Raw genomic sequence first — 12,957 nt, forward strand, 5'->3', positions numbered from 1 at the left:
TGTGAGGATGGTGACGGCTGAGGAGGATGGGGGGAGATGGAGGATGTGAGGCGTGCGGACAGAGGAGAGAAGATGGTGAGAGAGCTACACACACTCAGACAGGGGAGTGGGAAGTTCCATTCTATCTGACCCAAACATAGTAAACAGAGAAGCACAAGGGGAGGGTCTGAGGTTTCCAATTCTCGCTCCGTTCGCCAGTTCCTCCTGTTCCCGAGCTGCGGTGCGAGTTTCAGCTGCTCTGAATGGAACCTGTCACGCGTCACTGTTCCGTCCACATCTCGTCTCCGACTGACACTGATCCTGACATTCACTGTCTTTCTGTCTCTCTCTCCCTCTCTCTCTCTCTCTCTCTCTCTCTCATTCACTTGAATTCTCTGTGTGCCTCTGTCTCTAACTCTCACTCTCTCGGTTTTACTCATTGCTCTCTCCGACTTGTCCTCTCACTCTCTCTCTCGGGTTTGCTTTCTGTTGTTTTTTTTTCTGTCTCTCTCCTGTATTTGTCTGCCTGTCTGACTGACCTTCCCTTTTTTCTCAACTGCCTTGAAATCTTTCTCTCCAACAATCCTTCTCTCTCTCCTCTCCGTGGCAGAGTCTGGGGTTTGGGATTGAGAGAAAAGGACTGCGGAGACAGACTGTGTGTGTGTGTGTGTGTGTGTGTGTGTGAGCGAGAGAGAGAGAGAGAGACATTTACCCCCACCACAATTCTCACACTCAAAGTCACCGTTCAGGTGATGGGTGGAAAGAGAGGGAGACGGCAGAGAGAGAGAGACGAGAGAGACAGACGGGAGAGAAAGAGCTCTGGGGTAGAGAGTCTGTATAGGGACTGAGAGTCTGGGACAGACAGACGGGGGTGAGGAGAGAGTGGAGGACCCTGGAGGAAGAAAGCCCTGTCTAATGACCATCAGCAGATATATTTCATTGATTCTATTGTGGTTATTATTTTATGTTGTTTTTTGTGGATGCCTGCAAGGAAATGACATGATCGGCACAGCTTTGTGGGCCGAAGGGCCTGTATTGTGCTGTAGGTTTTCTATGTTCTATGTTTCTAAACTGACTCTCAGAGCTGTATACGGTGACATAGAAGCATTTCTATAATAAATTTGCTTTTAACTTTGAAAGAGACCAATGGAGAGAGGGAATGTGGGAGAGAGAGAATCTGGGAGGGCAGAGAGAGAACGACTGGGGGGGGGGGGGGAGAGTGAAACGGGGAGAAAGGCCAGTGAGGGAGATGGAGAGACCGAGACGGGAGATAGACCAGGAAGAGAGGGAGAGGAATCGTAGATGAGAGAGCAGCCGGGGTGAGGGAGAGATTTGGGATGAGACCGGGGATATACAGACGGGGCGAGGTGGCGTGGGGGACGGTAGAGAGACTGGGGGCCTGGAGAGTAAAAGAGGGTAGAAAGAGATGGGTGGGAGCAACAGCGCGGGAGGGGTAGGGAGGGTGATAGGGACAGAGGAAGAAACGAAATAAAGGGTGGTGTGAGGGGCTGGAGGACAGGGTGGAAGAGAGAGCTGGGGGAGGATATGGAGAGGGAAAAGGGGACAGAGGGGGGAGAGAGGGGAGTGAGGGAGAGAGATGCTGAGGGAGTGGGTAATGGACGACGCAGAGGCGATGATGGTTTTACTCATCTCATCTCCTCTCCGCACCTTTTCTTTCTCCCCTCCCCTCCTCAATCTGATCCCTCCCTCTCACCCTGTCCCCTGCTAACCAGCCTGCACCGACAGACCTCACCTCCATCTTCTCCAGCCAGCCCGCCCCCACTCCTGCCTTTGACAGGCCTCAGTGAAGACACGTTCTCCGCTCCACGGGACAAGCTGAAGGATTCGTGTCAGGCCACCTGAGGAGAGGAGGGAAAATCGAGGCGGTATTTTGGAGTTGGGAGTGCGGTGGTAACGGTGCCAAGCATTTCCCGTAGCTACATTCCTCCCCATGGGTACTTCTCAGTTTTCCTCTACTATTGAATAAATCACTCCCTCACACTCCTCATTCTGTTCCTCCCCACCCTGTCCTATCAGACCCCTCTCTCCCAGTCCCGTCACTTCCCTCTCTTCCCATCCCATCAGATTCCCTCGCTCCTCGTCCCATCACTTCCCCTCCCTCCACGTCCCATTTCCCTCGCTCCCCGCCCCGTTACTTCCACTCTCTCCATGTCCCATCACTTCCCCTCCTTCCCAGTCCCATCACTCCCGCTCCCTTCCTGTCGTTTCATTCCTCCACACCCCGTCTCTATATTATCCACGTCGCAACCAGTTTGTGACAGGAACTTTCGCCCCTTTTCGTCCCCTATTGAGTCAGTGACTTCGCCACGGTCACCGTCTCATCAGTCCACTCCTCATCCCATCACTCCTCTTCCTCCCAAACCCCTCACCCTTCCTCCCCAAAACCCACATGTATATGTGTATATGTGAATATCTGAGATATATACATTAGTTTATTCAATGACAAAATTATTAGAATTAAAACATATATACAATACCCAAGACTATATAAAACACAAAGTAAAATACTGTTATTACAATCAATAACACAGTCGATCCCGGGATTGTATCCACGGGCACCGCATGTTCCTTCGCCATAGATTCTGTGGCCGACAGTGGCCATTGTAAGTCAGTGTCTCACTCCATCCCTGGCGGCCACATTAACCAAGGAACACACACAAAAATGCTGGTGCACGCAGCAGGCCAGGCAGCATCTATAGGAAGAGGTACAGTCAACGTTTCGGGCCGAGACCCCTAGTCAGGACTAACTGAAAGAAGAGATAGTAAGAGATTTGAAAGTGGGAGGGGAGGCGGAGATCCGAAGTGATAGGAGACGACAGGAGGAGGAGGGATGGGGCTAAGAGATGGACAGTTAGTTGGCAAAAGGGATACAGAGATGGAGAAGGGGGGGGTCATGGGACAGGAGGCCTAGGGAGAAAGAAAGGGGGAGGTGAACCCACTATAGTGAGAGGCATAGAGGGAGAAAAAAGAGAGAAAGAAGGGGAAAAATAATAATGATAATAAATAATAAATAACGGATGGGGTACGAGGGGGAGGCGGGGCATTAACTGAAGTTAGAGAAGTCAATGTTCATGCCATCAGGTTGGAGGCTACCCAGACAGAATATAAGGTGTTGTTCCTCCAACCTGAGTGTGGCTTCATCTTTACAGTACAGGAGGCCGTGGATAGACATGTCAGAATGGGAATGGGATGTGGAATTAAAATGTGTGGCCACTGGGAGATCCTACTTTCTCTGGCAGACGGAGCGTAGGTGTTCAGCAAAGCGGTCTCCCAGTCTGCGTCGGGTCTCGCCAATATATAGAAGGCCACATTGGGAGCACCGGACGCAGTATATCACCCCAGCCGACTCACAGGTGAAGTGTCGCCTCACCTGGACGGACTGTCTGGGGCCCTGAATGGTGGTGAGGGAGGAAGTGTAAGGGCATGTGTAGCACTTGTTCCGCTTGCACGGAAAAGTGCCAGGAGGGAGATCGGTGGGAAGGGATGGGGGGGGAACGAATGGACAAGGGAGTCGCTGGGATTGTGTGATGGGACAGCGCAGAGGGAGCTTCACGCTGTGTCTGACCCCAGGAGTCTGTGATGAGACGGTATGGAGGGAGCTTCACGCTGTGTCTGACCTCGGGAGTGTGTGATGGGACAGTCAGGGCCCCAGACATATTTATCTATTATTTCTCTTTTTTCTCCCTCTGTCCCTCTGACTATACCCCTTGCCCATCCTCTAGGTTTCCCCCTCCTCACCCTTTTCCTTCTCCCTGGACCTCCTGTCCCATGATCGTCTCATATCCCTTTTGCCAATCACCTGTCCAGCTCTTGACTCCATCCCTCCCCCTCCTGTCTTCTCCTATCATTTTGGATCTCCCCCTCCCCCTCCAACTTTCAAATCCCTTACTCACTCTTCCCTCAGTTAGTCCTGACGAAGGGTCTCGACTGTACCTCTTCCTACAGGTGCTGCCTGGCCTGCTGCGTTCGCCAGCAACTTTGATGCGTGTTGCTTATTATCAAAGTTCTTATTTGTCACCATATACTACCCCGAGATTCATTTTATTGCAGTCATTTACAGGACAATAAATCAATATAGCAGAATTTATGAAAAACTATACAAAAACGAAGACTAACCAACAAGCAACGTGCAAAGGAAGGGAAATTTGTGCAAATAAAATATTAAATAATACTGACACGAGTTGTAAATTATTTGAAAGTGAGTCCGTAGGTTGTGGAATCAGTTCAGAGATGATGTGAGTGAAGTTATCCACGCCGGTGTCTCAGAAAAAACCCGCCATCATCGGGCCCTTCCTGTCTGTGTAATTCCCCGGCATGAAACGTAAAAGTTGCCCGTGAACGCAGCAGGCCAGCCAGCATTACGTACTCCCGGGATAATCCCACTCCGGGACACCGGTGTCCCAGACTGAGCACCGGCCCCCGGGCTCTTCCTGTCTGTGTCATGCCCCGGGGTCTCGAACCCGCACATCCGGCGGAAGCAGCGCCGCTGGACAGGAGACGGAAATACGTCACCTCGGGCACGCAAAGATCGACGCACAGCGCGAGCCTGAAGCTAGTTCCGTTAAAAACGGTTGGGAATTAAACCTGGCGCGTGGACATTAAAGGTAATGGGAAGGTGGGGGGGAGGGGGCGGGGAGTTAAAGGGGAGGGCGGGGAATCGGCTAAACTGTCGGCATCCCGCGGGCGGGGATGTTCACACATTCAGATGTTCACACGGACACGGTCAGTCCGGGTCTGGGTTCCTGCAGAGATCTCAGTTCCTTCCTCCCGGTCTCACTGAACCGATTGTCCCCCAGCCTGAAACAGATGGGAAATAAAGATGAAATAAACAGATCACACAACAGTGTCAGTAACAGGGGACAACACTCACAGACAAATATCACCGGAAAACCCGCGGATCCGCTGATATTTTATCACATTGAACATTAACACAAACACTCACTGGATCCGCTCCAGACTCGGGAGGGTCAGTATGAGGCGGCGGAGAGCGGGGACAGATCGGTCTGTCAGCGAATTTGATACCAGGTTCAGCACCGTCAGTGATGGGTTTGTACTGAGAGCGGAGACGAGATCCTCGGCACCAGAATCTGTGACACCGACCTCACTCAGCCTAGAGATGAGAGAGAGTGAGGGTGAGGGACACAGAGAGACTGGAGACGGTACAAATCCCCAGTGTTTATCAGTAACACAATTACTGATCACATTAATGTTCAGTGTCAGACACCCAGTGACTGTAAACACAATCTCCCACAGTCTGGTACTTACCACAGTTTCTGTATTTTACACTCCGGGTTCCTCAGAGCCACAGACACCAGTTTCACTCCTGAATCTCCCAGTTTATTATAACTCAGGTCCAGCTCTGTCACCGATGGTTTTGTACTGAGAGCGGAGACGAGATCCTCGGCACCAGAGTCTGTGAGACCGACATTCCTCAGCCTGGAGATGAGAGAGAGTGAGGGTGAAGGACACAGAGAGACAGGAGACGGTACAAATCCCCAGTGTTTATCAGTAACACAATTACTGATCACATTAATGTTCAGTGTCAGACACCCAGTGACTGTAAACACAATCTCCCACAGTCTGCTACTTACCACAGTGTCTGTATTTTACACTCCGGGTTCCTCAGAGCCGCAGACACCAGTTTCACTCCTGAATCTCCCAGTTTATTAAAACTCAGTCTAAACACAAACAGACAAATTGATGAACAAAGTGATTCAAACTGTGGGTCTGAGGGAATTTCTCTCACTCGGATATTTCAGGAAACATTAAACCCTTCAGTAAATCACTGATCGGAGTTCCCATCACTGTCAATGTCCCTCACAGCCCAGCTCCAGGGTATTCACCGAATGTCGGTAATTTAGTCTGTCGGTGTGACCCTGTAAACTCCACATATTCTGTCCCATTCCTCGATGGTTAGAAACGTGTTCCTGACGTGAGAGGGTCGGGAGGGGCAGGGATGAAGGAGGAACGGGGATGGGGAAGAGAGATCCCACAGGAGGAAGGGGGATGGCATTTGTCACAATTCTTCACAATCGTATTTATCACAGTTTTACCCAAATCCCTTAACATTGAAACAACACAATGGGACAGTTTCACAGTTCAGAGTGAGAGATAAATCACATTACCTCAACTCCCGGCACTTGTGCAGCCCGGGTCCCAGCCGCTGGATTCCTTCACACTGAATGCGGCAGATCCCCAGGTCGAGGTGTTTTATTGTATCACAGAGTCCGATGACATGAGACAGGACCGCGCAGTCAATCGGGGTCAGTGTCATTCCACTGAATGAAAGTGTTTCCACAGATCCCAGTGCGGCCCGAGCCAGTCCACGATTCTGAGACTCAAACAGGTAGTGCAATGTGTTCAGGAGGCTCCTTTTACCAGCTTCACTCCCCGTGTTTCCACTCTGGCGTTTAACCTCCTCCTTCACCCAGTCAATCACCCGGCAGGTTGTTTGATGAGGAAATGGACCCAGAAACTCCTCCAGACCCCGAGCTGTCATTGGGTTGGAGAGACCAGCAACAAAACGGAGAAATACCTCAAATCGCCCATCTGTCGTGCTGTGGGCTTCAGTGAGGAATTTCAGGATATTCCCGGGATGTGGATTTAGGAATTGTGCGAGTGCAGCTACAAACTCTTGGATGGTGAGGTGTGGGAATGTGTACACCACGCTCCGGGCAGAATCCCCTCTCTCCAAAAGCTCCATCAGGAACCCGGACAGGAACTGGGAAGGCTGCAGATTGTAGTTGATCAAATCTCCATCTGTAAACACAATCTTCTTCTCGAACACTCCTCTGAAGGCCATCTGACCAACCCTGAGAAACACATCACGGGGGTTCTCAATCTCACGGCCGTGGTTTTTCAGGATGTTGTAAATATAGCAGGAGTACAGTTGGGTGATGGTCTTGGGAACTCGCTGCGGGTCCCTGACTCTTTGTGTGAAGAAGGGGCCGAGCGCCAGAGCGAGGATCCAGCAGTAGGAGGGGTTGTAGCTCATGGTGTACAGGATCTCGTTCTCCTCCACGTGTTTGAAAACAGCTGCTGCCACCGACTGATCTTCAAAATGCCTGATGAAATATTCCTTCCGTTCCTCACCAACAAATCCCAGGATTTCAGCCCAGACACTGATCTTCGCCTTTTCCAGTAAATGTAAGGCGGTGGGTCGTGTGGTCACCAGCACTGAACACCCTGGGAGCAGCTTGTGCTGGATTAAACTGTACACAATGTCAGACACCTTGCACTTGAATTCAGGATCTGTGCATGTGGACCGAGGTTCTGTGTCTCTCTGATTGTCAGCAAAATCAATTTTGTCATTGAATTCATCCAAACCATCAAATATAAACAGCAATCCCTCTGGGTTCTTCCAGACTTCTCTCAGGATATTCCCAAAGTAAGGATACTGATCCAGAATCAGTTCCTTCAGGTTTATTCTGCAGTTAATGGAGTTTAAATCCCGGAATTTGAAACTGAAGACAAACTGGAATTGTTGGAATATTTTCCCTGTGGCCCAGTCATAAACAATCTTTTGTACCAGTGTTGTTTTCCCGATCCCCGGGACTCCGGCCACTGCTGCCGAACTCCCAGATTTGGATTTACTCCAGGAAAAGCTGCTCTGGAACAACAGATCTGTCCGGAGTTTCTCCAGCTCTCTGCGGAGATGTTTCTCTCTCCACTCCTCGTGGTCTCTGCCTCTTGCCAGCAGCTCATGTTCCACCAGTCTCCGATCTCGAACAGTAGAAATGACCGTGAGCTCAGCGTATCGATCAACCAGCTGGAAAACCTTCACCTTCTCCCTCATCAGGATCGTGTTCACTCTCAGTGTTTCAGTTTGTGTCCGCAGAGTCTCCTTGTGTTTCTGTTGAACATCTTCCATGGGAACAGACAGTGGACAAACTGTTAGATGCCTCAACTCAGAACTCAGTATTTAAGCACACAAGAGTTAGCTCAAAGCTATTGCATTAATTGGGGTCTCACAGTGTGTCAGGAACCTTTTGGGGCCTGTGGGGTCTCACAGTGTTTCAGGTCCCTCTCAGGGGTGTGTGGGGTCTCACAGTATGTCAGGTCCCTCTCAGGGGTGTGTGGGGTCTTACAGTGTGTCAGGACACTGTTAGGGGTGTGTGGGGTTGCACAGTGTGTCAAGAGCCTGTCAGGGGTGTGTGGGGTCTCAGAGTGTGTCAGCAGCCTCTCAGGGTTGTTTGAGGGATCATAGTGTGTCAGGACCCACAGTGTGTCAGTGTTTCACCGTGTGTCGGGACCCTGTCAGGGGTGTGTGGGGTCTCACAGTCTGTCAGGACGCTGTCACGGGGTCTGGGTTTTTGCAGTGTGTCAGGACCCTGTTACTGGTTTGCGGAGTTTCACAGTGTGTCAGGACCCTTTTCCGGGGGTGGGGGGTCTCAGAGTGTGTCAGGACCCTGCCAGGGTTGTGTGGGGTCTCGGAGTGTGTCAGGCCCCTGTCAGGGGTGTGTGGTCTCGCAGTGTGTCAGGACCCCTCTGGGGTGTGTGGGGTCTCACAGTGTGTCAGGACCCTGTCAGGGGTGTGTGGGGTTTCACTGTGTGTCAGGGCACTGTGAGTGGTTTGTGCGGTTTCACAGTGTGTCAGGATCTTGTGGTGGTTGTGGGGGGTCTCACAGTGTGTCAGGATGCTGTTGTGGGGGATCTAACAGTGAGTCAGAACCCTCTCAGGTGTGTATGGGATCGCAATGTGTGTCAGGACCCTGTCAGGGCTGTGTGGCGTCTCACAGTGCGTCAGGTCACTGTCAGGGGTGTGTTGGATCTCACAGTGTGTCAGGACCATTTTGGGGTGTGTCGGGTCTCACAGTGCGTCAGGAGCCCTTTCAGGTGTGTGTGGGGTCTCACAGTGTGTCAGGTCCCTGTCAGGAGTGTGTGGGGTCTCACAGTGTGACAGGACACTGTCTGTCAGTTGTGTGTGGGGTCTCACAGCGTGTTTGAACCATACCAGGGGTGTGTGGGTTCTCACAGTCTGTCAGGACGCTGTCACGGGTTTGTGGGGTTTCACTGTGTGTCAGGACCCAGTGATTTGTTTGGGGGTCTCACAGTGTGTTGGGACCCTTTTCTGGGGGTGGGGGGGAATCTCACAGTGTGTCAGGATCCTTTTGGGGTGTGTGGAGTCTCACAGTGCTTCTGAGCCCTGTCAGGGGTGTGTGGGATCGCACCGTATGTCAGGACCCTCTCAGGGGTGTGTGGGGTCTTACAGTGTGTCTGGACCCTGCCAGGGGTGTGTGAGGTCTCACAGTTTGTCTGGACACTGTCGGGCAGGGTGGGGCGGTCTCACAGTGTATCATGACCGTCTCAGATGTGTGTGGGATTTCAATGTGTGTCCGGACCCTGTCATGCGTGTGGCGTCTCACAGTGTGTCAGAACCCTGTCAGGGGTGTGTGGCGTCTCACAGTGCATCAGGATCTTGTTAGGGGTGTCTGGGGTCTCACAGTGTGTCATCACCCTCTCGGGGGTGTGTTAGGACTCACAGTGTGCCAGGACCCTGTCAGGGTTATGTGGGGTTTCACAGTGTGTCAGGACACTGAGAGTGGTTTGTGGGGTCTCATACTGTGTCAGAACCCTCTCAGATGTGTGTGGGATCGCAATGTGTGTCAGGACCCTGTCAGGGGTGTGTGGCATCTCACAGTCTGTCAGGACGCTATCCAGGGTGTGTGTGGTCTCACAGTCTGTCAGGACCCTGAGAGGTGAGTGTGGAGTCTCACAGTGCGTCAGGTCCCTGTCAGGGGTGTGTGTGGTCTCACAGTGTGTCAGGAACGTGTCAATAGTGTGTGGGGTCTCACAGAGTGTTAGGACCCTGTTAGGGGTGTGTGGGGTCTCACAGTGTGTCAGGACCCTGTCTGTCAGTTGTGTGTGTGGTCTTAAAGTGTGTCAGGTCCCTGTCAGTGGTGTGTGGGGTGTCACAGTGTGTCAGGACCTTTTCAGGTGTGTGTGGGGTCTCACAGAGTGTCAGGACTGTGTGAATAGTGTGTGGGATATCAATGTGTGTCAGGACCCTGTCAGGGGTGTGTGGCGTCTCACAATGTGTCAGGTCCCTGTCAGGGGCGTGTGGGGTCTCACTGTGTGTCAGGACCCTGTCAGAGTGTGTGGGGTCTCACTGTGTGTCAGGACCCTGTCAGAGTGTGTGGGGTCTCACACTGTGTCAGGACCCTGTCGGGTTGTGTGAGGTCTCACAGTGTGTCAGGGCCCTCTCAGGCGTGTGTGGCATCTCACAGCGTTTCCTGAGCCTGTCAGGGGTGTGTGGGGTCTCACAGTGTGTCAGATAACTGTCAGGGGTGGTCTCACAGCGTGTCAGGAGCCTCTCAGATGTGTGTGGGATCTCAATCTGTGTCAGGACCCTCTCACGTGTGTGTGGCGTCTCACAATGTGTCAGGTTGCTGTCAGGGGTGTGTGGGGTCTCGCAGTGTGTCAAGACCCTGTCAGGGTCTTGTGAGAGGGTTCTGAGAGTTTTTCGGGAACCTCTCAGGTGTGTGTGCGGTCTCACAGTGTGTCAGGAATTTGTCAGGGGTGTGTGGTGTCTCACAGTTTGCCAGGTCCCTGCCAGGTGTGTGTGGGGTCTCACAGGGTGTCAGGGCCCTGTCAGTGGTGTGCGGGGTCTCACACTGTGACAGGCCCCTGGCAGGGTTGTGTGGGGTTTCACTGTGTGTCTGGATACTGTGCGTGGTTCGTGGGGTTTCACAGTGTGTCTGGATCTGGTTGTGGGTGTGGGTGGTCTCACAGTGGGTCAGGACACTGTTGCGGGGGGTCTCACAGTGTGTCAGAACCCTCTCAGATGTATGTGGGATCGCAATGTGTGTCTGGACCCTGTCAGGGGTGTGTGGCGTTTCATAGTGCGTCAGGTCGCTGCCAGGGGTGTGTGGTGTCTCACAGTGTGTCAGGTCCCTGTCAGGGGTGTGTGGGGTCTCACAGTGTGTCAGGACTATGTCAGGGGTGTGTGGGGTCTCACAGTGTGTCAGGACTGTGTCAGGGGTGTGTGGGGTCTCACAGTGTGTCAGGGTCCTCTTAGGGGTGTGTGGGGTCTCACAGTATGTCAGGACTATGTCAGGGGTGTGTGGGGTCTCACAGTGTGTCAGGTCCCTGTCAGGGGTGTGTGGGGTCTCACAGTATGTCAGGACCCTGTCAGGGGTGTGTGGGGTCTCACAGTGTGTCAGGGTCCTCTTAGGGGTGTGTGGGGTCTCACAGTATGTCAGGACTATGTCAGGGGTGTGTGGGGTCTCACAGTGTGTCAGGGTCCTGTCAGGGGTGTGTGGGGTCTCACAGTATGTCAGGACCCTGTCAGGGGTGTGTGGGGTCTCACAGTGTGTCAGGTCCCTGTCAGGGGTGTGTGGGGTCTCACAGTGTGTCAGGGTCCTGTCAGGGGTGTGTGGGGTCTCACAGTGTGTCAGGGTCCTGTCAGGGGTGTGTGGGGTCTCACAGTGTATCAGGGTCCTGTAAGGGGTGTGTGGGGTCTCACAGAGTGTCATCAGTGTGAAAGTAAGCATGCAAGTACAGCAGGCAGTGAAGAAAGCTAATGGCATGCTGGCCTTCATAACAAGGGGAATTGAGTATTAGAGCAAAGAAGTCCTTCTGCAGCTGTACAGGGCCCTGGTGAGACCACACCTGGAGTACTGTGTGCAGTTTTGGTCTCCAAATTTGAGTAAGGACATTCTTGCTATTGAGGGAGTGCAGCGTAGGTTCACGAGGTTAATTCCCGGGATGGCGGGACTGTCATATGTCGAAAGATTGGAGCGACTGGGCTTGTATACTCTGGAATTTAGAAGGCTGAGAGGGGATCTTATTGAAACATATAAGATTATTAAGGGATTGGACATGCTGGAGGCAGGAAACATGTTCCTGCTGATGGGTGAGTCCAGAACCAAAGGCCACAGTTTAAGAATAAGGAGCAGGCCATTTAGAATGGAATTGAATAAAACTTTTTCACCCAGAGAGTGGTGGGTATATTGAATGCTCTGCACCGGAAGGCTGTGGAGGCAAAGTCTCTGGATGCTATTTAGAAAGAGATGGACAGAGCTCTTAAAGATAGTGGAATCAAAGGTTACGTGGATAAGGCAGGAACTGGATTCTGATTGTGGATGATCAGCCATGATCACAGTGAATGGCGGTTCAGGCTCGAAGGGTCGAATGGCCTACTCCTGCACCTAATGTCTCTTGTCTATTTTCTATAGGACCCTGTCCGGGGTATGTGGGGTCTCACAGTGTGTCAGGACCATGTCAAGAGTGTGTGGGGTCTCACAGTGTGTCCGGACCCTGTCAGGGTGTGCAGGGTCTCGCTGTGTGTCAGCACCCTGTCAGGGGTGTGTAGGGTCTCGCTGTGTGTCAGGTCCCCGTCAGAGGTGTGTGGGGTCTGACAATGTGTCAGGGCTTTGTCAGGGGTGCGTGCAGTCTCACAGTGTGTCAGGACCGTGCCAGGGGTGTGTGGGGTCTCACAGTGTGTCAGGACCCTGTCAGGGTTATGTGGCGTCTCACAGTGCGTCATGACCCTGTCAGGGTTGTGTGGCGTCTGACAGTGCGTCATGTCCCTTCTGGGGTGTGTGGGGCCTCACAGCGTTTCTGAACCCTGTCAGGGGTGTGTGTGGTCTCACAGTGCGTCAGGACCTTTTTGGGGCCTGTGGGGTCTCACAGTGTGTCAGGACCCTTTTGGCGTGTGTGGTGTCTCACAGTGTGTCAGGACCCCTCTGGGGTGAGTGGGGTCCCACAGTGTTTCTGAACCCTGTCAGGCATGTGTGCCGTCTCACAATGTGTCAGGACCCTTTTGGGGCCTGTGGGGTCTCACAGTGTGTCAGGACCATGTCAGGAGTGTGTGGGGTCCCACAGTGTGTCCGGACACTGTGAGGGGTGCGTGGAATCTCACAGTGTGTCAGGTCCCCGTCAGAGGTGTGTGGGGTCTGACAATGTGTTGGGGCCCTGTCAGGGGTACGTGGGATCTCACAGAGTATCAGGACCCTC

The 12,957-nt window shown here is 52.7% G+C and overlaps 1 protein-coding gene across 1 annotated transcript in view; it reads right to left on the reverse strand.

Annotated features, from left to right (window-relative positions):
- Positions 1-3,897: 3,897 nt before the first annotated feature.
- Positions 3,898-12,957, reverse strand: part of LOC140208255 (NACHT, LRR and PYD domains-containing protein 3-like) — a 41,010-nt gene continuing 31,950 nt past the window's right edge. Inside the window, exons 7-11 of the mRNA XM_072276804.1 lie at positions 6,126-7,863; positions 5,592-5,678; positions 5,266-5,436; positions 4,943-5,110; positions 3,898-4,797 (exon numbers count right to left, since the gene is read on the reverse strand). Coding sequence (XP_072132905.1) covers positions 4,710-4,797; positions 4,943-5,110; positions 5,266-5,436; positions 5,592-5,678; positions 6,126-7,863 — 2,252 coding nt within the window. The 3' untranslated portion in view covers positions 3,898-4,709. The remainder of the gene's footprint in view (positions 4,798-4,942; positions 5,111-5,265; positions 5,437-5,591; positions 5,679-6,125; positions 7,864-12,957) is intronic.

Source organism: Mobula birostris, chromosome 13 (genome assembly GCF_030028105.1).
Source record: "Mobula birostris isolate sMobBir1 chromosome 13, sMobBir1.hap1, whole genome shotgun sequence".
In the NCBI taxonomy this organism is placed as follows: domain Eukaryota; kingdom Metazoa; phylum Chordata; class Chondrichthyes; order Myliobatiformes; family Myliobatidae; genus Mobula; species Mobula birostris.